The sequence below is a fragment of the Falco punctatus genome, assembly GCF_963210335.1.
Source record: "Falco punctatus genome assembly, chromosome: 2".
Classification (NCBI taxonomy): domain Eukaryota; kingdom Metazoa; phylum Chordata; class Aves; order Falconiformes; family Falconidae; genus Falco; species Falco punctatus.
Genome location: NC_137581.1, coordinates 76103348 through 76129833, shown reverse-complemented (window position 1 = coordinate 76129833; position 26486 = coordinate 76103348). Strand labels below are relative to the sequence as shown.

The 26486-nt window shown below is 45.0% G+C and overlaps 1 protein-coding gene across 9 annotated transcripts in view; it reads left to right on the top strand.

Moving 5' to 3' along the window:
* RUNX1 (RUNX family transcription factor 1) overlaps nt 1–26486 on the top strand; it is a 178253-nt gene that overhangs the window by 136954 nt on the left and 14813 nt on the right. For 7 of the 9 annotated variants that reach the window (XM_080374719.1, XM_080374722.1, XM_080374723.1 and 4 more), the window contains one exon: nt 5143–5334. The exons of the other annotated variants lie outside the window; for them this stretch is intronic. In XM_080374719.1, coding sequence (XP_080230845.1) covers nt 5143–5334 — 192 coding nt within the window. The remainder of the gene's footprint in view (nt 1–5142; nt 5335–26486) is intronic. 9 annotated transcript variants of the gene reach the window in all.

Genomic DNA, 26486 nt, shown 5'->3' with positions numbered 1-26486 from the left:
AGCCAGCAAGTCTCCATCATTGTCCCCCAAGCCCAAACCTTTTGCGAAGTGTTAGTACCTTCCGATGCACCAGGTCCTAATAGTCAGATTTGCGAGTGATTGCACGCAAGCAACAGAAGAGTGTAGTCATCCTGTGATTGGATTAAAAGAGAGAAAAAAGCCCATTAATACATTCCAGCAGTGTTTACTTGTAAAACGGTCCTGGGTACCCACAGGAATTTCAGTAGTTTCGGCTGGCAGAATGAGAGTAGCAATGCCTTTCCTTAGCCTCTGTTTTACCTGCTTCTCCCCTTCTGAACCTGAAAGGCATCTTGTAACACTTTTAAAAACTAGGTTAAAAGGAAGGTAATGGCAGACCTGTTTCTTTTTCTGTGCCTGGAAGCAGCCTGCAGCGCTGCTGTCTTCTCCATGGGGCCAGCTGCGGTGTGGAACCCACAGTGAGCGACTGTTCCCAATGAGTGCCCAACATGCACAGAAACGAGGGCTGCTGGGGCACTTTGTTCTTGTTTCCACATCCAGAGCCCCAACCACGTGGCCATGGGCCAAGCTGAGTGCTCCACAGTCTCTTAAAGTCTATAAAACTGCATTTCCCTCCCATTAAGAAAGAAAGCACTTTCATGTTGCATTGCTGTAAAAGTATCGGAAAAGCTCGTTTCCTCTGCCCTCCTTGTTTAATACTCTGCATAAAAAAAAAAAAATCCACCTGGCCTCACTGAAACAGTATTTGAAAGGGATAAGGAAAAAAAGTCCAAAAGCCCTCAAATTCTATGTTTTAGCCAAGCAGGCTGGATGTCCTGTTTATTCCAGTGTCTCAAACACTGACCATGCAACCCAAGGGAAAAAAATTCTGTTCTTTTCTTTCCTCTGCTAGTACCTGCAAACTGATGCTTGTCAAAAACTATGGAGACACGAGGAGGGAAAGAGGACAGTGGTGATGTCTCATGGCAATCTGTCTCTCTCTTCAAACTCTGGGCCAAAGTCTTCTTCACTCAACAAGCAGATGTTTGATTGACTTCCACAAAATCCCATCTGATTTGCAAAAGTGGCAGATCCTTGTGGCCAAACTGCCGGCTCAGTGGAGCCGTACCAGTTTCCAAATGCCTTCCTGCCATTATTTTTTTTCATCCTGCATCACACAGCTCTCCTGGAAAGAGGAAGCCTGGGCTTGTGGTCACTGCGCTGAGCCGGGAGGCGAGCGTCTTCCACAGGGTCACTGCCTGACCACGGGCAAGTCACCTCAATTCTCTGTCATTCAGTTTTCCACATATAAAAGGGGGATAATAACAGTCCTGGGCTTTACAGGGGTGAACTGAGGATAACTTGCCTGCTCTTAAAGCAAGGTATTTAGAGGGTAACTTCAAAGTAAAGCTAATAAACACAAAAATACAAGTCACCCTAGCAAAGCTCTGCCTGTGCATTTATAGTGGCTTGGGAAAACCATTTATATTTGCTACATTTTTCTGACACAGTTCTTCACTTACCTGCTGCAGACCTTTGTGCAAAACAGGTTCTCTGTTGCTGCCTGAAGCAGTCAGCAATGGAGAAAAGGTTAAATAGCTCTTCTGATTGGGGAGAAAAAAGAAAGAGCCACTTTTGGAACAACATCTTGAGGTGACAATTGCCTGGCATGGATTCTAGGTAGTTCCCACCAAAAACTGCGATGCATGGATGAAAACAACAGTAGAGTTCCCCTGAGAAGGAACCTGTTGATGCTAGTCTTTCTTCCCTGAGTGCATTGACACGAGTGGAATTTCCACAAGTCCAAGATCTTGGGTGTGCCAATGCACCACTGGTACCCCCAGGCTATGGAGGAGGCCCTGTGCAGGAGGCTGCTAGCTGAGCCACCCCCCTTCAATGCCCAAAATTCAGCAGGATGGTCTGGGGCAGCACAGGGGTGGGGTGGGGGTGGCGTCCAGGAGTTTCACTTGGTGGATGTGCAGTGCAAAGACAGGCAGATGTACCCCCCTCAGCTCGGGGAGCTGGCTGGGAACGGGGTGCCCCGCGGTGACCTCGGGAGGATGCGGTGCCTGGGTTAATTTGTCCTGCTCGCTGTCTGCTCGCTGGTTTGTTCAGAGCAAGCTCGGGTTTGCCTGCCCTGCCCCGCATCATGTGCCAGCTCGACACAAATTTAGTGCCTGAGCTAGGCTCAAAGCAGGAAAGTTAGTTCCTGCCTCGGTGGCCTTTAATGCAGCCCTTGTCCTGTTGGTTGCAGAGGAACTGCTCGCCTCCGTGTGAGGCTGCTAGCACATGGGCGTGCGCTGCTGGGATGCTTGGCTTCGCACCAGGCAGGCAAAACTCAGGATGCCGGGAGGGCAGCACCAGGGAGGTAGGAGGAGAAGGTAGGGTAGCAGCAGGTCAAACCTGGCATTGGTGCACTCACTTAAAAACAGAAGATGTCTGAGCTGAATTTTAAATTAGAACTAAATTACAGCGGGGGGTGGGGGTGGGGTGGATTTGGAAGGATCTGGCTCTTGGCTCTGCAAGCCCTGGGTTCAGCCTGCCGAAGCTTAAAATAATCCAAATGTATGAGGTATTTTACACATCTTGTATGAATCCGCATGTTTGCGTTCAAGTCCAGGGTCAGGAGCCCAAGGCTTGAGGCAGCATCCAGCTTTGCACTGCCGACAAATAGTGTTTGCTCTTGACTAACCAGAATGTCAGATAAAAGTCTTTTTCATCTTTGCTTCTCTCCTCCCCTCCATATTTTTTTTCAGAAGCCCTAATGGGTGTCTCTAATGATGAAACTGCTACTATATAACATGTCTTTTTATATTGTAATTTTTTTCCCTCCCTTTTGGGATAATTTACAGCACAGTGTGGAATCTGAGACAGTTCAAGCTGTGCCAAAGGGTCTGGCAACAGGAAGAAATGCCGAGCCACTGTGATTTGGAACCATAATAAAAGTTCTAAAATTTAATTTTAGAAATGCAGCTACTGGGAATTGCTCTTAAATGCACATTTTCCTTTCAGTGCATAAAATGGTCCTGTGTCTTGATTGAGCTGGTAGGGTGGCTTGAAAGAGTACTCTGTAGAGTAAAGGGCGTACAGAGCTCTTCAGAGATCTTTTACTGCTTGTTTAACTGATACTCAAAATTGGAAGCTGGATGTTTATGAATGTTTATGTATTAAATACTACAGGGATGTGTGGAATAAGGCATAGTGGATTGTTTTCAAGAGTTTTGTGCTAGTCTGTTTCGCTGCTGTAGCCATGAGTTGAGAGAGGACTCACCACAGGAACAGCACTGGCCACTTCCATGCGGGGAGGATGGAAATGCAAAAAAAAGCTGCAGGAGGCAACTTTTCATGACAAGAAAATGACAATCAGGAGCAGATAGCAGACTATGGTTTTCAGCAGAAACCAAGAATAATGCCATCTTCTTCAAGAGAACAAGTAGAAAAAAAGGTGTTTGACCTCTGGGCAAGAGATTTGATATGCATTCCCATCAGGGTAACTGTGTCCTGTGGGAAGAAGGGGAAGGGATAAGCCACAAAGATTCACGAGGCAGCTGATTTCCTGAGACAAATGCAATGTGCAGAAATGGGATTGGGTTTGAGGAAAAATGAGGGATGATGACAATATAGCTCCACAAGAAGGTCTCCAAGCAGAAGGTATAAAAATGAGATTTTTGGAGCTGGGGATACTACTCCACTGACTAAATAGAGGTGGGGTCACGGTATGTCCTCATAGACTCATTGCAGTCAGTATCGTGCCCTCCATTTGGAGACTTTGAAAAGACAGCTTGTGTGCCAGTGACAGTCTGCTCTTGGGCTTTCTGCTGAAGGGCTGTTTTCTGTGATCTTTAGAAAGAAAAAGCTCTGTTGGGGGATGGGGGAAAATTACAAAGGGAAGTTTTGATTCTGCCTGGTTGGGAACATGGCTGAAGCATCCCTTTTAAGACATTCCACCAAACACAAGTCTGCTAGGAAGGTTTTCACTTCAGCCCCAAAGTGTGGTGTCAGCAGCCTTCCAGGATAAGTTACCCCACTTTGGAAGGATATCTCAAAAGACTGGAAACCAATAGACACAAAAGTAGCTTGCTAAGTCGTAACAATGGGTTAGCTCTAAAGAGGGTGGAAAAAGGATTGAAATTTTTTGCTTTAGTGATGCCTACTGGAGAGCAAGGGCTCCAGCAGATGAGACATCCCTCTTCTATGGTTTGTGTGCTGTCTTTGTGGTAACAGGTTGACACACAAAGGACCCGGGTGCAGAAAGCAGCCACAGGCAAGAGTTAGAAATGCATTACCTCAGTCGTTGCATACCCTTCCCGGCTGCTAGCTAAGGCTTATCTCGAAACCAGTCCTGCCATGATGTCTCTGCCTTTCCAGCTGAATCTGGACATGCCCCGATGCTGCGCTGGAGCTGGGCCTCTCCAGCGCCTTCCCTGTCCCCTTCCAGCCCTGGTGCACCACAGCACCAGGACTTCATGCTGCACTCCAAGGGCTGCCCTGGGGAGTGCTGGACCCTCTAACTCCCATGTGGCCATGACCAAGTCTGCTGTGCACTGGCAGATGCTGTAATGTCAGTATCTACACTCTTATAGTCAGATGTCTGGTAGGATCTCATGTTTCTGAAGGTCCTGATGCCACTACTCCAGTTTCAATTCTGCCAGCTTCTGGTGTTTCTTTCCCATTTCTGTCTATAAATCCATTGCAAAAGGATCCAAAAATGTGATTTTTTGGGGGGTTGTTTTTTTTATAGCCCCATAGTACCTAATTATGGTACCTTATGACAATCTGGAACTTAATTCTTGAGGAAGTTATTCCAGTGCAGGTTAAGCACAGGAGCCACTTGATGTTTCCTCCTTTTATGAATCCCCACAGACAGACCTCCTTTTAGAAACGCCTTCTCTCCCAGTGCGAGGTGTAAGAAGGCACTAGTATTTTCAGTGGATCTGGTTCTTCAGATTAGGCCATATCTTGGCCTGCCCCATGATACGGTTACAATGGGTGACTTGCCTGTGTCTCCTGTTTTTGCAGGGAGGTGGTTTCAGTTTAATTTCAGATGGCCGCTAGCTGGTTAGGTACTTTGCCAGTGGATGAGGGGTTTAAAAAAAAGAAAAAAAATTTGAAAAAGAAAGTAAGTCAACAGACCTCATGTATCAGTGAGATTTTCTGATCTTTTTCCCCCCCCTCCCACAATAGGACATCGTCAGAAAATAGATGAGCAGACAAAGCCCGGGAGCTTGTCCTTTTCAGAGCGCCTGAGTGAACTGGAGCAGTTGCGTCGTACGGCCATGAGGGTCAGCCCACACCACCCAGCCCCCACACCCAACCCACGAGCCTCCTTGAACCACACCACTGCTTTTAACACTCAGCCTCAGAGTCAGATTCAGGGTAAGTACCTGAAATCCTCCCCCCACTCGCCCACCTCCACCCCACCAGCCTGCAGAGCATGGGGGCTTGCAGGTGCTGCCCCCCTGTCCCTCCATCTCTTCTAGACTCTCCTTGGCCACCTTTAACGAGTGAGAGCCTTTAACGAGTGAAAGGAGGGGCTTCCTAACATATGTCTTTATTTCTAAAGGCCTGACAGATTTTAAGGGGACCATAAGTATGTCTTGTGTTCCTGGTGTCAGTACAGCTCACAGTGTTTGTTAACCTCACCTGTGCTAGAACTGTGACATCTTGAAAGCCATTTCTTTCTTGCAAAGATGCATTATGCCAGGCCTTTTTCTATGTGTAGGTGTGTTTCCTGATGGATATTTATCATTGTGTGCTTGAATGACAAATACCGTCAACGTCTTGCTTTGACCTTTTCCAGGAAGGCAAGCAGCAAAGAAAGCTTTGCAAAGTGCTTTGTCCCCTGAAGACAATCTCTTAGTGCTAAGACATTAATATGGGAAGGCTGGTTTGAGTGTATTTCTGTGGCTGATGGTTATCCAGTGGGTTTTATTTGAATGAAAACCTGCAAAATAGTGACTCAATAGTCTGATTTCTTCCAAGGCTCAGGCTCAGATGATGACAGTGAAACCACGCCGTCTAGCTTGAAATCTTGTCTGCCACTGCTAAAGCTGAGTCTGTCCCTGCTAAAACCAACTCTGCTCCTAGGATCAGCTGAGACTCAGTGAGCAGCGGATCAGGGCACTAAACTGGCAGCTGATGAACATTCTGCAAAATGCATATCAAAATGCAGATTCATAGTGAGATGCACCTAAAGGGAGGGTGCGGGACAGATTTGTTTTAGCGAGCGCTGTTCTGAAAGGAGATTTCCTCTGTTCCAGACAGAATGAAATGGCCCTAGTCGAGGTTCTCTGCTGGGGGTTTGGAGGGACGTAGTTATCACAAATCAGAATAAGTTCTTTTTTTCAGCATTTGTTTTTAAAACCAGGGTACTCTTGTTGCATGCAGAAAAGGCAATCACTTACCTAAGGCAAATGCTTGTTACATCCTTTTATTCCCAGGGCTAGGAAGGTCTTTGGCTTAGTGAAATCTACTGCAAATCTGTCGTTGACTTTGCTGTGAGCAGAAGCAGGCATTTTTGAGAAGCATGGGAAATAAATCAACACATGGTCTGTGCCATGCTGTAAAAAGAGGTGGGCAAAAAGACAGTTGGAAGGACTACCCAGCTCCTTCCCTCCCTGGAGCCATGCCAGGTCAACTCAGGTGAAGGATCCAGCCCTGCACCTCTCCCAGCCCCTGGCAGTCCCCACACTTAGCTTTCTGATTTGCAGAGCAAACCACATTGTGTTTCTCTTGCGCACAGCTCTGTTCCTATAAAAGTAAACGCACATATTATTATGGCTACTCAGCAGCCAGTGGCTATGTGGGTGGAGGTATCAGTCACAGACCTGCATTCTTCAGCTTCTTGGGAACACTATATGCTTAGCAGAGTATCAGGTTTAACGTTGAGTATCCCTCTTCCCTAGTTCCCTGTGAAAGTCCCTTGCTCGTACAACTTCAGAGAGAGAGGCTTTTCACGCTCGGCTGGGGATTCAGCTGCTCCCTCCAGAAATAGTTTTAGTATGTTGTTCTGCTTTGGTCTTTGCAAACAAGATTTTAATGCATTTCACCTGTGGACGTAGCTCAGAAAATGATAGCAATCAAACCGCTAATGATTCCTCAATGATACCTTGCTGTTCACCTATTGTGTTGCTTTCTCCCTGTTCCCCTTTCCCTCTGCCTCCAAAATGTGCACATTATCCAATGAGCAACTTGTTGAGGCTTGCAGTTGCTATCAGTAAAATAAGCCCCAGACGGAAGCCTCCCTGATTTGGGACTCTCTCTGCTGCAGACACTTTGTATGTTTTAAGGCTTGTCTTTTCAGGGTCATGCTATCACAGTGGGGGAAAGGGCTAGGGTGGGAAAGAGCTCTGCACCATCGTTTTTTCTTCAGTGTTCTAAGTATGATTGGTTTTCGGGCTGATCTCCTGTGTCACCTCTAGGGAGCTGGGATATTTAATTTTTTTTCTATTTTTAATAAACAGTGCTATATTTCAGAATATAAGCCTCCAAAAATAAAACACTTCTGACCAGCCCCACAGTATTGCTATACCTATCCACACATCTTTGCATCCTGAAACACTTCTGTTTAAACCTCACTGAAGCGCGCACAGACTGTTTTTTATATAGGCATAAAATAAGACATAAACCCCCATACACTGCTAACTTCCAAGCAGTGGCATTAAACTTTGCTTTAACTCACACCAGTATGAATCACAGGCTACTCCTCTACTCATCCAAGTCCAATTATCTTTTTTAAAAAAACAAAACTAACTCAAAATAGACATCTCAGACTAGTTTGTGGATTTAAAGGGGCAGGTTGCCATGCCACTAAACCACTGTTTATTTGTTGAGGTTTTAATCTATAAAAGGATTGAGGTTAATTTTAACTTCCTATTTTACCAAGTCTTGAATTTGAACATAAAGCTGCTTGTGTCATGGATACAAGTCCAAGCAAGTTAAGAGACCATAAATTGCTATAATCGAGTTTTATGCTTCTTTCATATCACAAGGAGGGAGAAAGTACACCTGTTCATTTAAACAATCTAGCCATAGCCAATTCACAGACCAAAGGGGAGAAAAAAGCTTCCACCACATCACACATGGTTTAAGTTGAAAGATTACTTTGTGCCAGTACCAAGATTATAATGTCAAAGGATTTGACCTACACGCACAGAGTAAGGATATTCAGTTAAAGTTCCAAAGCCAGCCAACACTTCAACCTTAACTCACCCCTTCCTTTGTACAGCAGGGAAAAGAAAATAGACAGAGCCATGCGAGCTGTGCTGAGGTGTTGTTTACAAAAGTTTAGGCAAGACCCTTGATGAGTATTTAAGTTTATATATACAATAACTATAAATATCTCTATATATATCTTTTGGTTGAGTTTCTTCTAACACCAGCCTGAACCAGATACTAAATGCATAATGACTAATTTTACAGTGGTTAATGTTAACCAGAGTAGGTAGATCTGTAATTCCAGAGTTTTAGATAAATACAAATCTATATAATTTCTTTACAGTATAACTTTCAGGGCCAATAGAAATATTCTAAATGTGTCAGTCATTCTGACATATTCTTTTGGTGGCATTATTGTTGAGTTAATAAATTGCATAAATTTCTAACTAGTGAGGTTAAGAATATAATCCCGAAACACGTGCAATTAAATAACTTCAGGTGTTTTTTTCTCCAAATTAGCCCAAACAATGTTTCTAACTGGTCATTTATTAATTACCTATAGATTAAAAAAATAAATAAAATAAATCTATTTCTCCTGTCTAGGGAAAACAAATGATCCTTGTAATCACTTTAAGCTACATGCTTCTGGTTCTTTTTATGCTCTTACGGCCTTAAAAATATCTGAGTTTGCTCACTTGCTTTTTTTTCCTTCTTTTTTTAAATTTTGTAACCTTATATGTTAAGTTTCAGCTGGGACCACACTTTTATGACCAAGTCTAAAATCCCTGGAAACAAGAGGCTGTCATAAAATTGCTGACAGATCTTTAAGCGAAGCAGCAGAATTAGCACCTATAGCAAAGCAAGAGAGATCATTTAAAGATCAGCTCTTTGAATTAGGACAAAACATAACGACTGAGAAATTATTTTGTTACAAGCCAGCCTTTTGTCTTCCTCCAGGTGCAATATGCTTTGTTTAAGAGACATTTCAAGGTCCTTGCTATCGTAATCTTGTTCCACCAAAACCAGCCCAAGTTTATCAGGGTTCCCATGAACCAGTGAAATGCAGGAGCAGAGTCAAGGGCAGCATTTAAGCCTGGGGAATTAAAATTGCTTTTTTCCTACTACAGCTGTATCCTGCCCCGATTTTTAGTATTTCCACTTTTAAATCAGCTTAATAGGCCATAGGTTAATAGAGTTAGAAGCATTCACAGAGCAGAGTTTCAGAGTGGGCTTCAATGGGGCTGTCATTCTGTCTCCACATTTTGCTGCTGCAAAATGCAGTTTTCAGGCTCTTTCGAGAATCCGGATTGATGTGCCCGTAGCTCCCTGCCAAAACAGATAAACAGGCTTTCAAGATTAGGGACTCGCCAACTCTTTCCATTGTGCAATACGCTAAATGCTGGTATTTTTATGTTCTCGTTGGACACGTCTGTGTCTCCCCATCTTTCCTTAACCCAGCGTGCTTGCAGAGCGAGTACGTGGCATTTAACAGTGTATCATCCATTTCCACTTGATTAACCACCTGACCTCTCCATCCCGAAATATACTCCCCAGTATGTTGACCGACTGCTACCTGAGCTTGGCACCCTTCCTATCGGCCCCGCTCCTGCCTCCCCCGGCTGGCGGAGTAGCAGGGTGTGAGTTGCGCCAGTACGCCGGCAGGCAGCGTGGGCAGCGTGGGCAGCACAGGAGCTGGCAGCAGGTACATCATTTCCAATCAGCATGGCTGGAGCTGCCAAGCTCCCCGGCTCCGGCACTTCTCCTGGCTGTGCGGGAGCCTTCCTCCCCAGCCCCAGAGTACAGCTTCCCCATCACAAGCCAGGTCACGCATGTTTTGCTAGTGGCCAGAGGAGATCCCCTGTGTTGGAGCTCCCTTCCATCACCCCTCTCCTGCCCTGGCTACCGTGGCAAATCCATGCCAGGAGCCTGGTCTGGGCAATGGGAAGAGATGCTCTTTCTCCTTTCCCTTCCTTTCAATGCCAGTAGCCACCAAACAGCTCCTGTGTGGGGAAAAGGAAGGAGGTGAAGCCACCTCAGTGGTGTGGACCCAGAGCTCGAGTTCCACAGCCACCAGGCGATTACAGGAAGTTTGTTGAAATAGTGTTGTTTTCCCAAAATATTTTGAAAACCAAATCTGTTTAGCTGGAAGGGTTTCAACTGGCTCTATAAAAAAGACATTTTATAGAGAGAAATGTCTTTTTACTGAAAGTACAATATGTTTCTTTGATTCACGGTTATCGCTGAGCAGATAATGCTTTTATACAATGCTATGAGTAACCTTCACAGCTTTTCTTTTTAAGGGGTACAGTGTCATTAGCAGCAGACTCACCCTGCTGTCTATTTATTGTGTCATAAACCAGCTCGCATCCGAAGAGATGAGCACATGAGCATGTGAACTGGATTAGCATACGCAAAACAATTCTTCTTTCATTCAGTCTAATAGAAGTCCACTCTTGGGAAAAATCCCTCCTTTTTCACACCCCTTATTAAAAAATAAATATAAACCTCCTATTTAAGGCTGTCTGAATCCATCTGTAACTCTGCAGGCACAAGTGCTCCTGTTTTTGTCCAGAGTTGCTTGCGCTGGCCAAACTGGAGCATGTCTTAGGAAGTTTGCTCTAAAGCATAAACTAAAAAGGAGCAGCAGAAATGTGACTCTTGCTATCTGCAGAAGCACAAAAGGAAGTTGTGTAGCATTTCTGGTGAAGTGAGACTTCTCATTTTGCTCTGAAACGAACATCCCTAATACGTGTATCTTGGAGGACGTTTGTGAGGTTATAGTATATACAGAATATATTGTGTAGACTAGAAAATATCAGTCTGGTAAAGACATACACAAGATGTGCATCATATAACTAAATAATCTGTGGCTTCATAGTGTCCATTTTTTCTTGGCTCCAGCTCTCAACATCATTTTTCACTCAGTCATTTCATCCCATGTGGAAATAAGCTCCTTATAGTAAGAGACATGTCTTCCATTTGATTTGTAAAGTTTATAATCCCATTTGGGTCCTCTCCAAATACTAATTTTGACAGGAATAAAATTTTGTTACCATGACATGTTATCTCTGCCAAGACTTTGCTTATCTTCAGGGCTGGTTCTGCTGTGACACATGAGGGGGGTGGTGATACCCAGCAGCAGATACCTTCTTGTTTCCATCAGGAACAAGAGTGGTCCTGAGGAATTCCCTCCATCTGGCACTGAAAATGTCTTCTCTTCCCTCCTCCCCTGTCAGAAATAAGCCATGAATTTTGCCATTTTGAGATACTGGAGGTGGGACACTGTATTAATAGCAGTATAGAAAGTCTTAGAAAAATCTCATCTGAGGTCCAGATGAAGTAATGGTCACCCAGTGTTCAAGAAAAAATTAAGTGGCAGTGCTTGCAAAGGGGGGCTGTTAGTATGACAAGAGGAAACCTTACTTTAAAGACAAGGTTAGCAGAGCCAGGTTTATTCAGCATGTCAAAACAGATACTGGGAGGAAGATAATTAGAGTCAATAAAAAGCAGAGAGACTCAACACTGGGGAGGAGGGAGAACCATTTGTGCTGAAGGACAGTGTCGGCTCAAGAACAAGTGGTTATTCTGTAAACTGTCAATGAGTTTAGGCTGGAAATTAGAAGATGGTTCCTAGGTATCAAAGCATCCCTGGCAGCCTTCCAAGGGGGCTGTCAGAGACAGCAAGGCATAATTTAAGATGGATCTTGCTATGTTATGTAAGCGCAGAACACAAGATGTGGTTGGGCTGCAGGGCCCAGGAGATGATCTCCTGGCCTATATTGTCTTCCATTAGATCAATTCTCTGTACCTGTATCTTCACTGAGGTGAAACAAGGGACATTTCATTCTCCAGGACAGGCAAGGGGATGATGAGGGATCTTCTCAACTCTTTACTCTGTGGCATGTCAGTGACAAGGTAAAACCTTTGCCTGCAAATTCCCAGTGCACTTCTTACTCCCACATGGACCATCAGCTCTTCAGCAGTTCTCTGTATAAATCCCACCTGGAATGCAGGCTTGGCTTTCTTTCCAGCACCCGTGCCGGAGATATGGCACTTTGCCTGCTAAGGGGAAGACATTTCCCATTTGAGAGTGGCAGGAATCTATCCTGCTGCCCCCTCCATGCACCTTGAGGATTCATCCCCTTCAGCCACAGATTTGTGCCTTCTCCATCTGTTCCCACTTGGGGCAGAGCAAGGTGAGGAAGCCAGTTCCTCAACACCTGCCCGCATTGCAGGCAGCGTGCCCTGCTCCAGGGCACAAGCCTTGCTCAAGAGCCTCCCCTGCCTCCTCACACCTTCAGCTCTAGAAAAAAAAGAAAAAAAAAGAAAAGAAAAAGAGGGCTTGAAATCGTTTACCTTTTTCATCAACTCAAGGCACTAATGGAAAGAGTTATGTAATGGTGTTTAATCCAGAAGATTTCCAAGTGTCGATATATTTAAAAGATACCAATCTTCGTATTCCAATTGCCTGGCACTTCCTGAGGTTAAAAAAGCAGTAGATAAAGCAACAAATATGTACTCAGTCCCCAAATAATATCTCCACTCACACAAATTTTTCTTTTCCCTTTTGTCCTCCATACACAACATCCTAAAGGATGACTTTGTCTAAAGAAAAGGAAATCTTAGTTTTAAAGCAGAAATGAAGAAGACCAGAGATCTGTATTTTGTTCTAAGTTTTGTCAAAGCCGTATGTGTATCTTTTGGCAAGCCATTTAGAGCCTGATTTTTCAGAGTATTTAGGAAAACTTTGCACAACAGAAGGGTGTCTTAGCAAGATTTTTGATAGCACCCAAGCACCTAAGCCACAGAGAAATCAGTGACAGCTATGGAGATGCCTTTGGAAATCCCTCTAGCTGTCTAGCTGAATCTTCAGGCAGCTATAAAATTTGGCAGCTCATGCCCAGACACAGTGTTATTTTTCATTAATCAGTCCATGTCTTTTACCACATGAGAACAACGCTGAGCTGATGGATACTGCTAAGAGAAACAGAACTTGCAGGTAGGGACAAGTATTCCTAGATCAGTTTTTAACTTGCACAGCGATCCTCTCTGGTTTGCTTTGTTTTGCCATCTTCCACTCAGTATGCCAAAGTCCCTTCTCCGTTTTGTCATTGCAAAAGTGGAGCTGCTCTCTGACCCAACGCAGGAATCTCGTGCCCGCAATTGATGCTACCAGTCTAGTGTTAGCGCTCTCGGTGGTCACTGTGATCATCAGAGAAAAGAATTAATTACTCCGCCTCACTTCTTGCTCCTTTAGCTCTGTCATGGTAAAGCAGTACTGGAGTCACCCCTCTGAGGTGGAGTTTCTGTCTGCTCTTCTCTCCTTCTCATTTCTGGGGCAACTGAGAAAGCTCAGCATCTTTCAGGATGGCAGCTTAAATGAACTCTACCTCAGGGGATATTTCTATCTACTGCTGAGATTAGCTGGGTCACTGGGCTCTCTTACTTTTCCATGGAAACACCTTATTCTGGCTCACTGCTTCTCTTGCCCAGCGCTAAATCTCACCTATGGCATCAGTGTGCTGGAGATGTCTAAAGCAAATGTCCCTGCCTGCCCCTGAGGCAGGTGCTTCCACCGTCCTGAATGCTGGATGGCGACGCACGGCCATGTGTTTGAAAGCATTTCAGCATTTGAGACAGCTACCCCTTTGCTGTTGGGTTATTCCTTTCTGGCCCTTGAAGCATATTCTTGGCCTTTGAATGGCCCAATTGTGAGGAAGATTAAAAGTGCTGATTGCAAAACTCCGGTAAATAAAATCTCTCTCAGTTCTTTACTGACAAACCCAGTTTCTTTCCATAGCATTCTCCTCTTTAATCCCCTCTTGGCAGAACACCACATGTTTTGATACCACAGCTCAAATTACCTTCCATGGTAAATAAAACAAACAAAAAATAAATAAGAGCTCCTTACCCTAAAAACAAACACCCACTGAAACCAGCTTATTATTCAGCCGATGCTGCCTATTTGCCAGAAGATACCACTGATTTTGTAATTGAATATATTCTTTTCCCTCAAATACTGAATTGAGCCTCTCCAGGCTTGAAATGCTGAGGGGTTAGAGCAGAGTGACCACAGACCCCCATATTCTTTGCCATCTAGAAGACGAAGAAAGGGGAAACAAGGAGACTAGCACATGAGTTAGTATTCAAAAATTTCTTCTGAGGTGAAACCCCCACGTCTATACAGAGAATACATGGTGTGGGATGGTGCAGACAGCTAGGTTTGGATGGAGTGAAATCAGTGCCTCTAGCTCCACAAGAGGCTGCAGCAGCTACCTGTGCCCATAGCAGCCGAGGAGCTTTGCATTCAGGAGGACTGGCACAGTCTCTGCTTTCTCCACCAGTGGGATTTATCCATAGGGCGGGGGGCTCCTTTCGAAGCATCAAGTGCAAACATGCCCTTTTCTCTTCTGCTGCCATGCCTTTAACAAGATGTTGCGTCAAGCAGAGCTTCTCTAATGATCCCATGTAGTTAGAGGGTTCACATGGCTCCTTTTACATGACTGAGTACACAGCACACCCTTAGCAAACTTATAAATAAGTTTTCCATGTGTATTCAGTATATTATGACCCCAATAAATGGTGATTGTTCACATGCAAAGAACAATGGGCTTGGATGTGCTCAGTAAAACCATCGGTTATGTGGGGAAGAGCACATTATGCAGTCAAATAGAGGATTGTCTCTGATCATTTTGCTTCTATTTATACAACTCTTCTCTTAAAAGCATTTAAAAACCAAAGCATATGAGATAGACCCATTTTAAAAACTGTGATTTTCCTGTCAGGGTCAGCTTGATTTCCAACAATAAATGTCCAGATCTGTTTCTGGTTTATCTGTGTTGGGCAAGATAGTCAATCAAAGATCAGTGATGCTGAGAACTTCCAGGATTTGGTGCTCAACTCCAGGCACTTTCAGGGAGGCTGGATATCTGCAAAAAGAGATGTTCTGAATGTCTTTGATGGACAAAAGTTCAAAAATGGAACTGGATCATTAGGCACACTTTAGAATATAGACCATTGTAGTCTGCATCCTCCACATTTTTAAATAATAACAAGTACCAGAGCTTTTAGATATGACTTGGCCAGTTTAGGTTCCCTTAGTTTCTGGCAGATCAAATTCAAGTGATCGTTACCAACAAGAAATGATGAAACCAAAAATCCATCAGGTGAAGCTGCTGTAAAACTGCTACATCCTTTGGCCTGTAGGAAAGACAACATTTTGTCAAAAGCCATTCTTCATGTTTTTAGTGTAGTGGTGATTTACAGCTAGCTGAGCAAGTAGCGTTTATGATGACTTCAGTTCTCATTGCATAAGGTTACTGAAGTGTATTTAATTTTAAAAAAACCCAAGTCCAAACAGTGATCCTCATTCTGAAGGAAAGCATGTGAATAACTGCTCAAAAGAATAGTCTCTTTGATATCCTTGAGACCTATATATGTGAGCAATTTTACATGCAAAACCATTTGCAAATTCAAACTTAGTATTAATTATTTCATGGGAGAAGGTATCCACCAGAAAACAGTGCTGCTCTGCCATACATTATAAAAGCGAGCACTTGTGTTAACTTGAAAAGGAACCACACAAAGGGAGGGAGACATTTCAAGTGAGTGTAAACCAAGATTTGCCAACTAACGCTCACCTAGATACAAATGGATCGCTAGCGTATTGCCATTTTTACCCCTCCTCTGCAGATACTTTTTTGAAAAGCTCTTTTTCAGCTTCCTTTAGCTTTTAAGCATGTACCTAGGTGTTTGTGCCAGGTTCTCATGCTGATGGTGCTCCCCAGCCTCTACCCTTGCAAGACCTCTCCCATTGCCTGGCCAGCAGATCAGCCCCACAGGTGGATGTGGCAGGGGACCAGCTGGGGACCTGCAGGAGTCAGCCCTGGCCCAGGGAAGCCTCCTGCCAGTCCCCATTCGCTTGGCAAGGGACGGCGAGCGCTGCCCATCTGTGCTATGGAATGCTGGAGCCCTGTGCGCTCCCCGAGGACTGAGGAGGTGGAGAAGGGAGAAGGGCTTGCAGGTGGGATCAAGGGCAGCTAAAATTGAGCTGCCAGGATATAGGGAGAAACCAGGCGGAGCAGGGTTCACCAGATGCCTCAGGCACAGAGTAGGGCCTGGCTGCCACCAGCGCATCTGTGGGTCACCCATGGGTGACCGAGCCTGAGGTGGCGGGGTGCCACATGGGATCTCTCCACGCATGTGCCAGGGCCTGGGGGAGGAGCAGGAGGCCACCAGCACTGCCCTGTCTTGCCCTTACTGGAGTGACTAAGGTGGCCAGACATAGAGCAGGGACCAGGCTAAAGCAGGTGAGAGAAGCAAAAGCAGAGAGATGACAGAGTGAAAACAGGTTTTCCTGGAAAAGTGAAGGAAATATATCCATGGGAAAAAAAAAGAAAAAAAAAAGAAAAAAATAAGAAAAAAATAAGAAAGACAGAAAGAAAGAAAAACAGCTGTGCTAATTCTTGTGCTTGTTTGATCATGTTCAGAGCCTCCCTTGGAAGGGAATGGTTTTGTTTCATGAGGGTGGTGCATATTGAGTACGTGTCCGTGTGATTTTTGTATTTGTACATTAAACATTTCCCCAAGATGTAATTCCTTCCCTCCTGCACTTGGAATAAAGTAACTTTACAAGAAGGACTGCCTCTAAACAGCAAGCAAAAGAGGACTGTTGGGGCAAGATAGGGCAAATGTAAATGTGTCTGAGCTAGCTGCTCCACCCAGCCTCTCATCTTGAAGTTTCCAATAACTGAAACAGGCAAGGTCTGATCTGCACAGACGGTCTGCAGGCATCTGCCCAAGAAGCTGACGGTTGGCTGGTACATCCTCATCTGATTTATGTTGTGTGTGTGTTAAGCCTTAAATTGTTGAGTCTCTGGCTGGCTGCAGTGGTATTACTGGATGGTTGGTGTATGTTTTCAGCTCACAGAGCTGGCTCTGATACTGGGGTTGCTGGCACTGAACCAATTCCAATCTCACACCTGTCTGAGACAATGAAGGCCTTGTTGCACACATCTCCACCAAAAGGCTGTCATACAATTTATTTTTCACATTTGAAGAAGAAGGGAAAAAAAATAAAGGGGAGGACTGAGGAAATGCTGTCTCCTCACAAGACACGTTCCCCATGCTCAGATGTAGCATGTCCCTCTTTTCTTTATGGGAAAATATATTTACAAAACAAAGCCAATGGAGTGCTTATGGAAAGTATAGCTTAATCCTGGCACTTAAATGTGACTAGGGCTTGGTCTCCAGGATCTTGCTTTGTAGTACCATGCCTGGTGGATTAAGCATGGGAGATAGGCATCTAGTTTGTCACACTCTTACTAGAAAGTTTACCTCCAGCTTGGTTAGTGCTACTAACAGCTTCTTATCAGTGTCCCTAGCACCTGTGCCATTTACCTAGCATTTTGGGACCATTTCTTGAGATCTCAGAGGTTGTGAAAGGTGCTGGGCTCAGATACCAGCCTGGCTGAGATCCTCTGCTTCCTGGCACTGAAGCAGCTCATTCTGGGTGGAGGATCAGCCTGGCTCCAGACACCATTCATTCCCGAGCTGAAGACAGGAGTCTGATCTTTGTCCTGGTTGCCCATCTTTGCCCTTGTGGTCTCCCTTCATCCATTTGTCCTCCTCCAGTTCTGTTGCGCAGATGTCTTAGATGTCATCCTCTGGAAACTGTAATGTTTTAGACCCTTTGCCTGCCCTTTCTGCTGCTCCTTTCTGAGAGCGGGTGGCAGAGGGAGGCAGGGGCTGCAGACCTGTCCCATGCAGGTTTTCTTCCATTTACTATGTTAACAGCAATTTTTCACCAACTCAGACAGAGGGCATGTGGCTGAGCATTTCCTTGGAGCAGGAGTTCACTCCCTACTGCAGAAACAGCCTGAAAATGCAAAGTGGCCTTCCAGACTGTCCCCACATATCTGTTTGCCATGTAACAGCAAAGAATAACAGCCTCCTGAGTTGGCTCCTGAACTGCTGCGGTGCTGTTAGTGACTGCATCCACCTGTCCAGGTGAATGGCTGGTTGTGCAGCTCAGTGGCTTTCCCACGTCCCCTTTCTATACTTTCTATCCTGATCTCCTCCATTTTCGCCAGAGCCGTCACTGGTGTCATCGCTGGGGATGTGCAGATGGGAGTAGCTAGATGGAGGGCTGTGTGAGAGGAGCAGCATGAAATGCAACCCAGCGTTGTGTTCTCATTCCTCCTCATCTTGACTCTTACTGCAGTCTCTGTTCTTCGCCCCCAAACATCTTTCAAGGAGGAAAGTAGGAAGGAAAAAAGCAGAGCGTGAAGCGCTGCAACCCTGTTCATAACCAGTGGGGTTTGAAAGGCGCGGAATCAGACCGAAAGACAGCTCTTCAGCCAGTGTAAGTTGGCCTTGCTCTACTAGTTAGGCCAGCTGAGGCTCTGCCCTTGCACCTTGTCAGGGTGGTCTTGAGCACAGAAATAAATTATTAACTATGTAATGAGTGAATATAAAGACAAATGGTAAAGTATAATTCTGTTGGTACTTGCATGCCTTTGTTAAGAACACAGAAAAAGGCCCTGCGGTGATGAAATGCAGACGGGAGCGTGATGTTATCTTGCACCTATAAACCTTGCTCTGAGTCCACTGGTGGCCACTATCCAGAACTGCTGAGTTCAGACACACTGGTTTGTACTGAGGAGAAATGGTGCTTTCAGTCTTCAGTAAACAGCATTTTTGCCGCAGGGCCCAAATCCTTCAAACATTTGCCTAGGTAATTGTCTGTTTTTGCCTTCTAGTGTCTCATCATCAGCTTATCTGTAAGTTCAGGCTGGCTAAATGAGCATGTGAGGATGGGGGAAGAGCTGCTGGAGGACGGGGGAATAAACCATTCCATATTTAATTCACTGGCAGGAGAGACTAATGTGAGTGTAGCTAAGCGATCATTTTAGGATCGCGTTGGGGAAAAAATGAGTAACACAGCATATTAATTTAAACAGATTAAAGAGCTGCACAAATAAATGAAGGGGTGGCAGTAGTGTTTTGTTTCTTTGGCAGTCCCAAAATATCAGCAACTACAAAACAACAACAGAAAATATATAATTTCTGGTTGAATTTAAATGAATCGTTTCAAATAGTTGCCAATTTTTAAAATTGTGAAAATGAAGACTTAAAAATATTTCAGTTAGGGCAATTTCTAAATTTTCTTTTTCTACCTGAACAAGCCAACAACCTATAACTTATAATAACCTTGTTTCTTGCCATCACATTGGATTTTTACATTAATGTAGGTACCTTGTTTGGTCTTAATCTTACTTAAATACTTATTTAACATTTGCTTACATATCACAATTATGTTTACACTTTCTCAAATGGGAAAAAGTTCCTTTTGCTTATAATGATGACTTGTGATCTTACTTTCCATGCCACATTTGTCTAAAACTGCTCAGTTCAGCACATTCAGTGGGGTTTAGCTGTGTTTGGCTACGTTTCTAAAAAGTTTTTTATGTGTCAGTGTTTTATATGTTTGTAACTGCTAACAGAGGACAATAATTTTACATTATATTTTTGAGCAGGCAGGCTAGTCACAGGGTGTAATTTCAAAAGAGGTTATAGCAAGCTAGACTTTTCAAGCCGTTCAGAAGTGTTTAGGATATTAAAGGTTAACTTTTAAGATGTTTAGTCAGAAAGTGAAACAAAACTGTTGTTTGTATGAAACATCACACATTTACTATTCCAAAAAGAAATCTTCCTCAGTCTGGCAACACAAAAGCTGTTTGTCAGTTAATACTGGGAATTACTTTATTTCTTCCACACTGGGACATTTTGCAACATTTGACATGTGTTGACACTTCTTTTCTATACTGGATTACAGTTTTCCTTCAACACTGTTATTCCTTACTCCACCCATTCTGGTAGCACCTACCTGCACACAAACCAGAGATTTTGATTGGGATGTAGGTACACAAACTTTGAGGCCACAGTGCGTGTTTCGGAGCAGCCTGGTTGTCCCAGGTCCTCTGCAGGAAGAGCTCCAGGAGAAGGGGCAGGGAGGCGTACGGGAGTTGGGGCACCAGCAGTCTTCCCCCGGGTCTCCTCCAGGCATTGTCACCATGGGTGGCACAGGTGCCTCCATCTCCTCCATGGATGGCACAGGCGTATCCTCCCTGTTTGGGGCAGACCCCTCCCCAACCCCCCTGATGGAAAGCGTGCATCCAGGGCATTGCTGCCTGAACCCTGCCATGTGCAAAGCCTTGCACCTTCTTATTCAGGGGTGTCATTTTTGGCACCTTGCTTTGGAAGTACTACAGAGGGTCTTCAGCCCTGCAACAGTTTCTCTGTGTGTTGATTTGCTGAGCTTCTGCTTGGCATCTTCAGTAGCATTAAAGAGAGAAGCATTTTTAACTTCAAAGCTCATGCTGCCTGCATCTTTTGCCCTTCAGATTTAGATCTGGCTTGCTCTGAAATCAATCATTATAACATTTAAATATGGCCAGCAGAGCAAACACGCAAGCGGAGCTGGACCTAGTGTATGTCTTGTCTTGAGCACTCCTGCTCCCACAACTGTGGCAAAAGGTTGAGCAAGGAGATGAGTACCTTCCTTTTAATCCTGCTTCCCCTGGCTATATTCCTCCAGCCTCTCGGATTCAGAGGGGAGTCAGGGGAGATGTCCTGCTGCCACCCGCCAGGGCCATAGGTCGGGTGGAATCGGTGATGGCTGCAGCGCAGCAGGATGCTGCATTCCTCGGCTACACAGCAAGTGCCAAGGGATTTCGTAAAGGAAGCAAAGCATTTCTTAAACAGTATTTTAGATGTATTTCTGGACTGAATGCCTCTGACAACCCAGTGAGCTAGGGCTTTCAGCACATACTTCTGGGCTTGACTCATTTTCCATTTCGGTTTTGCAGATCTCCTCAAAACCAGCTTGACAGTTTAGAGAAGCAGATCATTTAATAGAGTTTTCAACAAGTCTGTTTTAGTTTAGTACTATAATGAGCAACAGTTTCTTAGTTACCTCCTTTTTAAAAAAATCTGTGCATCGTTCTAAGTCAAACTGACTTTACAAATATATGTTCACATGAAGAAGACCTTACTTCACCTTGTAAATCAAAGCTGCACTTCGGAGAGAGGTTTCATACCACTGGGCTCAGTATCATTTTTCTCAAGGTGACCTCAGTTGTTAAAGTATGAAGGTTGTATTTGATATGTCACTTACTTTCTCTAAGTCAATAAAATGAACCAGTGTGTCTTTAGATCATCAGAGATCTGCTTATTACCAAAAGTTGTTTTAATCCTGATTTGTGTTAGAATTCAAAAGAATCCAAGCAGATGTCATTTGCCATCCTGAATAAGGTTTTGGAGGGTGACATTCCACTGTGTGTGCAGAGTGCCCCTGGGTGAATTCTACTTTATTAGTTTATAGGCTTTCTTCTGAACACTTGGGATGAGATCATGAAAGTGTAAATGGCTGTTATCTTCAAAGGCCTCTTTTATACTGACAAAACTCCACCTTACTGACTTGTATTAATAATCTATTGCAATCCTAATTAGTTCACATCAAGGTCAGTGTTTTGTGGTGGATAAAATGACTATCAGCTCCAGAGAGTAAGTTTTTTCTTCCACTATTTTCATGTTGAAAAACAGGAGGAAGCATTGTGTAAAAGCAAGTGTAAAAGAAGAGATTGATGAGGACTTTTTGTTTATCTGTAGGCTAAAGGACTTTAATATGGAGTAATTAGTTCACATCATCAGGAGCAACCTGTAAGATACCTGAGGCCATGCTATAGTCATCCCTTTATCACCGTGTCTCCCAGTGGACTGCAGAGACTTCCTCATTCAATTCTGTTCTTTTTTTAAATGGTTTTCAGTGGGAATAACCCATCCAAGAAACTTTCAGCCCCATATTTAATTGTCTTGAAATGTAGACGCAAAGCTAGGAAATGTTCTACTGTGACATGAACTCATGACTGCTGCCTTGAACACCCTAAGGCAGAGTCCCACACAGGCAATGGCTCTAGGGCTGGGCACCAGGGTATCAGCCATCCCCTCCCAGCATCAGCCCAGCAGGGTCAGAACCAGCCCAGCAGGGTCAGGTCCAGCCCACAGGCATGGAGGGTATTGCCCTAGAGAGGAAGGCACAAGTAAACTTGTGTCTGTGAACAGTGATCCAATGTGACTTCCAGGTCCTGGCCCAGGAAATATCTTTCCACTTCCTTTGGTCTTGCTCCACCCCATGAAAGAGAAACTCTGGAGGTGTAATCAGGCTGGGATTCATTTCACCTAACTTTAGACATCTGTGTTCTGTGTGCCTCTGTCTGACACAGTCGTCCCGTATCTTTGCAATCAGGGAGAGAAACAGCTGTTCACTGGCCATGATTCACCCGCCTGGCTTGGCTTAGATGTCTCATGTAGGATGAAATGACTTGCACCCCACAAGTGTCTGTGTTGCGCTGTTGGCAATGAAGTCTAGAGTCTAGACAAGTAGCTCAGAGGTAGACACCTACATTGTAGATCTCTCAGGTGGGATGAACCTTCCCCCAAGAGCCAGGACACCGGGAGGCAGCATTACACTTTGTACACAATTAACAACCACATTCTGCATCTGTGTTTCCAGGGTGTGATATACCTGCCCAAGGCAGGTTGGAAGCAGCTGCTTTCACCAGCAGCAGGTTAGTGAGATGGGCTAATTGACCTGCTTCTCAGTGAGCACTGTACCCCACCTGAGCCCTACACTTCAGGTAGACTGCTTCCAGGATGTGAGCTAACTAGCACAAAGTAGATACATCACCCCCAAGCTGTTTTTACAGGTGAACTTTCCCTGCTGGGGTGACATCAGGTAATTCGCATGTGCTCTGACTCAGCCGAGCACTGAGCTCTGTGCCCCGAGTGCTCTGGTGAACTGAAGCCTTGATTTCTGCATGCATCGGTTCTCCAAATGCAATACCCTTCCTCAGGGGGCAGCGTGAGGATCAAGGAATTAATTATCTGGGAGGCATTTACATACCTAGAGTGATTCAGTGAAAGTCAAAGAGAAGAGCAGTAGCTTTGACCTAGAACAGCAGAAGGGAGAAGCTGGGGAGGTGACAAGCGGGACAGGAACAGGTGCTCTGTTGTCCAGCAGGGTTTGTCATACGAACTGTGGCAGCAGGTCAGGGAAAATTGCCACAGTCCCCATGCAATTCCCCTCCAGACTTGGAGAGATGTGATTTCTAGGTTTGGATTTACAAAGATGGGTAAAGCAGCAGTAACTCCCCCAATAGGTCCCTGAGCAGGTCACCACAGATCGTACACCCTCCCAGCAGCAGCACACAACTTGCTCTCTCCCTAGCACCTCTGAAGCTAGGGGAACCTCAGTGCCATGCAGCAAGTAGACAAGTGTTTGTGTGTGTACATGTGTGTGGGCACGTACACACGTGTACGTGCTTGTACCGGCATCCTTGCACCCGAGCCATGGGGCTGTCTGCTTCACGCCACCTCCCAGGCTGGGCACAACAGGACAAAGGGTGAGGTCTGCTCACCGCCGACATCTGCGCGGTATCTGTCCCTGGTTTCCACACTGTTTCAGCTTGTGCTTTAGCGGTACGCTTAGAGATAGGAGAGAACACTGCAGCGGCATCAAGTCTGGTGGCCCATCTCCTCCAGGGGAGCCAAACGAGTGGAAGGTCAAGGTTGCATTCTTTTACTTCATTCCTTGTTGATGCAGAGAGGGAGGGAAGAGGAGGACGGGTGGTGGAATGGAGTCTCCCTCTTGAACAAATAGCTGCAGCTCTCCAGGGTGACTCATACCTCTGGAGACAAAGAACAATGCATCCTTAATTTGCAAAACTCAGCTTTCCAACTTCTGCGTGTCACTGGCATCCAGAGACTTTGCAGTTTGCCTATAATGAAATGCCCATGTTCAAAGCAGCAGTGACGCCAGCCCAGAAGGAGTGTGCTTACTCAGGAGGAGACATGGTTTATATTTCATTTGAGCAGCTTATGTACTAACCTGCTAGGGCAACACATATGCTGATTGTGAAATCAGAATTTTCACACTCCAATATTTGGAATTGTCTGCACTTCCTGATTCTGGCACCAAGTTAACAATGAGACCTGAGAGGTATTTTAGGGGACCCCCACACCACAGCCAGTTGCCATTACTAAAATGTTACTTTCTTTATGGCACACTGTGCATATATGGTTCTGCCAGTCCAGGCAGCTCATTCAGGCAGCTTTGAACTTGAAGGAATAAACACGCTTCTCCACCTTCTGTCCCCAAAATATACACAGCTAGAACAGGTGTTTTCTCCTGCTGCCTTTGGTATCATCTCCAGGTATCATCTATCATTGGAGCACAGACTTTCTTAACATGGACAAGAAGAGAGTGAAGGAAATTCAAACTGTAAGGATGCACTCATTTGGTTTTCTCCCTTCCTTGACGTCTATTGCTAAAGAAAAGCTAGCAAAAAATCTTCCTATGAGAATTCCAGTCTTTCACTACCGTCAGCATTGGAGGACTGATAGGCACTGGCAGATCTGCATCATTTTCATCCTTAAGACCCTTTCTAGTGCAGTGCTGGAAAGAAATGAGCTTACACAGGAGATGAGTCAGGGGTAGATGATGCACAAAAACTGAATGCAAAGTACTGAATGAACAGCAGAAATGGTGCTCTGCACCCCAGCACCTACTCACATCACTCCCTGGCTGAGGTTTTCCATGGTCTTCTTTACTATACACACAGTCCTTCTCAGGGCCTAGTACCCTCCTGTACGCACATACAGCACCTAGCGTGCTTTGGGAAGTTCTGCATCAACTTTAAGCACCACAGCTAGAACAAACAGCCTCAGCAACTGTTTTTTGAAAGGTTTCTGCTTGAGGCTGATATTTTTCTTCTTTATTCTCAAGAGTGTGATGTCTTAGTGTGGAGGAGCTCCCTCATTCTCTTATCCCACAGGAGGTGTTTTTTCTAGAGGCTCAAATGCCTCTAGAACTTCTCTAGCCTCTGCAATACTCCACAAAACCACAGTAATATTGAAATAAAATGAAACCAAACATTGAGGCAGGAGGTCACAGCCAAAGTATTCTCTCTTCCAGAGAATAGCTGGGGATTTGGGTGGCTCTTCCATCCACCCGCTTACCTTAAAAGTTTCCAGACATGCAACATATCTGTCACTGTTGTTCTCAACCAGAATAAGTCCCGTCACCTGTTAGCAATCTAAAAGAGGCTTATCAAGGCAACAGAGAGGAGTGAATGCTCATCTCCTATAAATTTCCAGTGGATATTAGAAGGCTGTGAAAAACTTTCCCTGGAGGCAAATCAGAGCTCGCACCCACCTCTGTGAAACCTGCAGGTCTCCCAGCTGTTGTGCTGGGAGGTGGCTTTGTGGTGTGACAGTGGTTTCCACAGCCTGGCACACGGAGGAAAACCACCCTGCAGGGTGAAGTAGCTGCTGGTGGAATTTTACAGTTTGCTCTGTAATTTTCCAGCTCCTCATGTTCCAGCGCTAAGAGGTATGAGAATACCAGCCTTGTACTGCTGCTGCCACTGCCAGTGATGAACTTGTCCTTTGGAAAGTCCCCCTTATTTAAGCTACTGACTAATTCTTTCAGCTGCCGGGAGATGACACACCTTTTCATGGTGGTGCATTAGGCTGAGGATTTGCTGGGTCCCAAGAGAGGGAGGGAGATTGAGTCATTTCAGATGTCTTGCTTCAGAGAGAGAGTAGGTCAGACTCATGCAGGACCATATCATGGTCCCTTGCCCTCCTCACACCTTCACCTGAAGCTGCTGGGGCTAGAAGGTAATGGGAGAAAGCAAGTGGGAAGAAGAGGCATACACAGGCACGTAAGAGATGTTGACAAAGAAGGGGAGGAGGAAAGACTAAATGGAAGTTTTTAAGCAGGCGGCATCTCTCTCCTGAGTGCAAAACTACATGGAGTATTTCTGTGCTTATAGTCCATTTCCTCTATTAAGCAAGACACCTCTCTGAATGAACAAGTCTAATCAAGACCATTCCTGCCTTACACTCAAAGGAAGGGAAAGTCACACTGTAAAAACTGTTTCCCTTTGGAAAGATTAGCAAATCGGGAGAGCAGGGGGCGGGGGGGGGGAGGGGGGGCATGGACAAATCCCAGACTCAGAAAAGCCTTTCAAAGCAGTTAAGGATCCAACTCTCTCCTTGTCTGCCTCTGAGTTTGACACCAATAAACTAATCCCAACTTTCATTCACCCCATGTCTTTTGCCAGTTGCTGCCTTTAAAGTGCTTGCCAGGACGGTGGAGGAATTGCAAAGCTCGATGCTATGTGACTTTCAGGGTTTGTTGCGTATAACTGACAGAATTTTTTTGCAACTTGAGAAAAAAAGTCTGGCAATAGCAGTGGCTATTTCGCAATTCATCTTGCTATGCCGAGGATGGGGGGGGCGGTTAC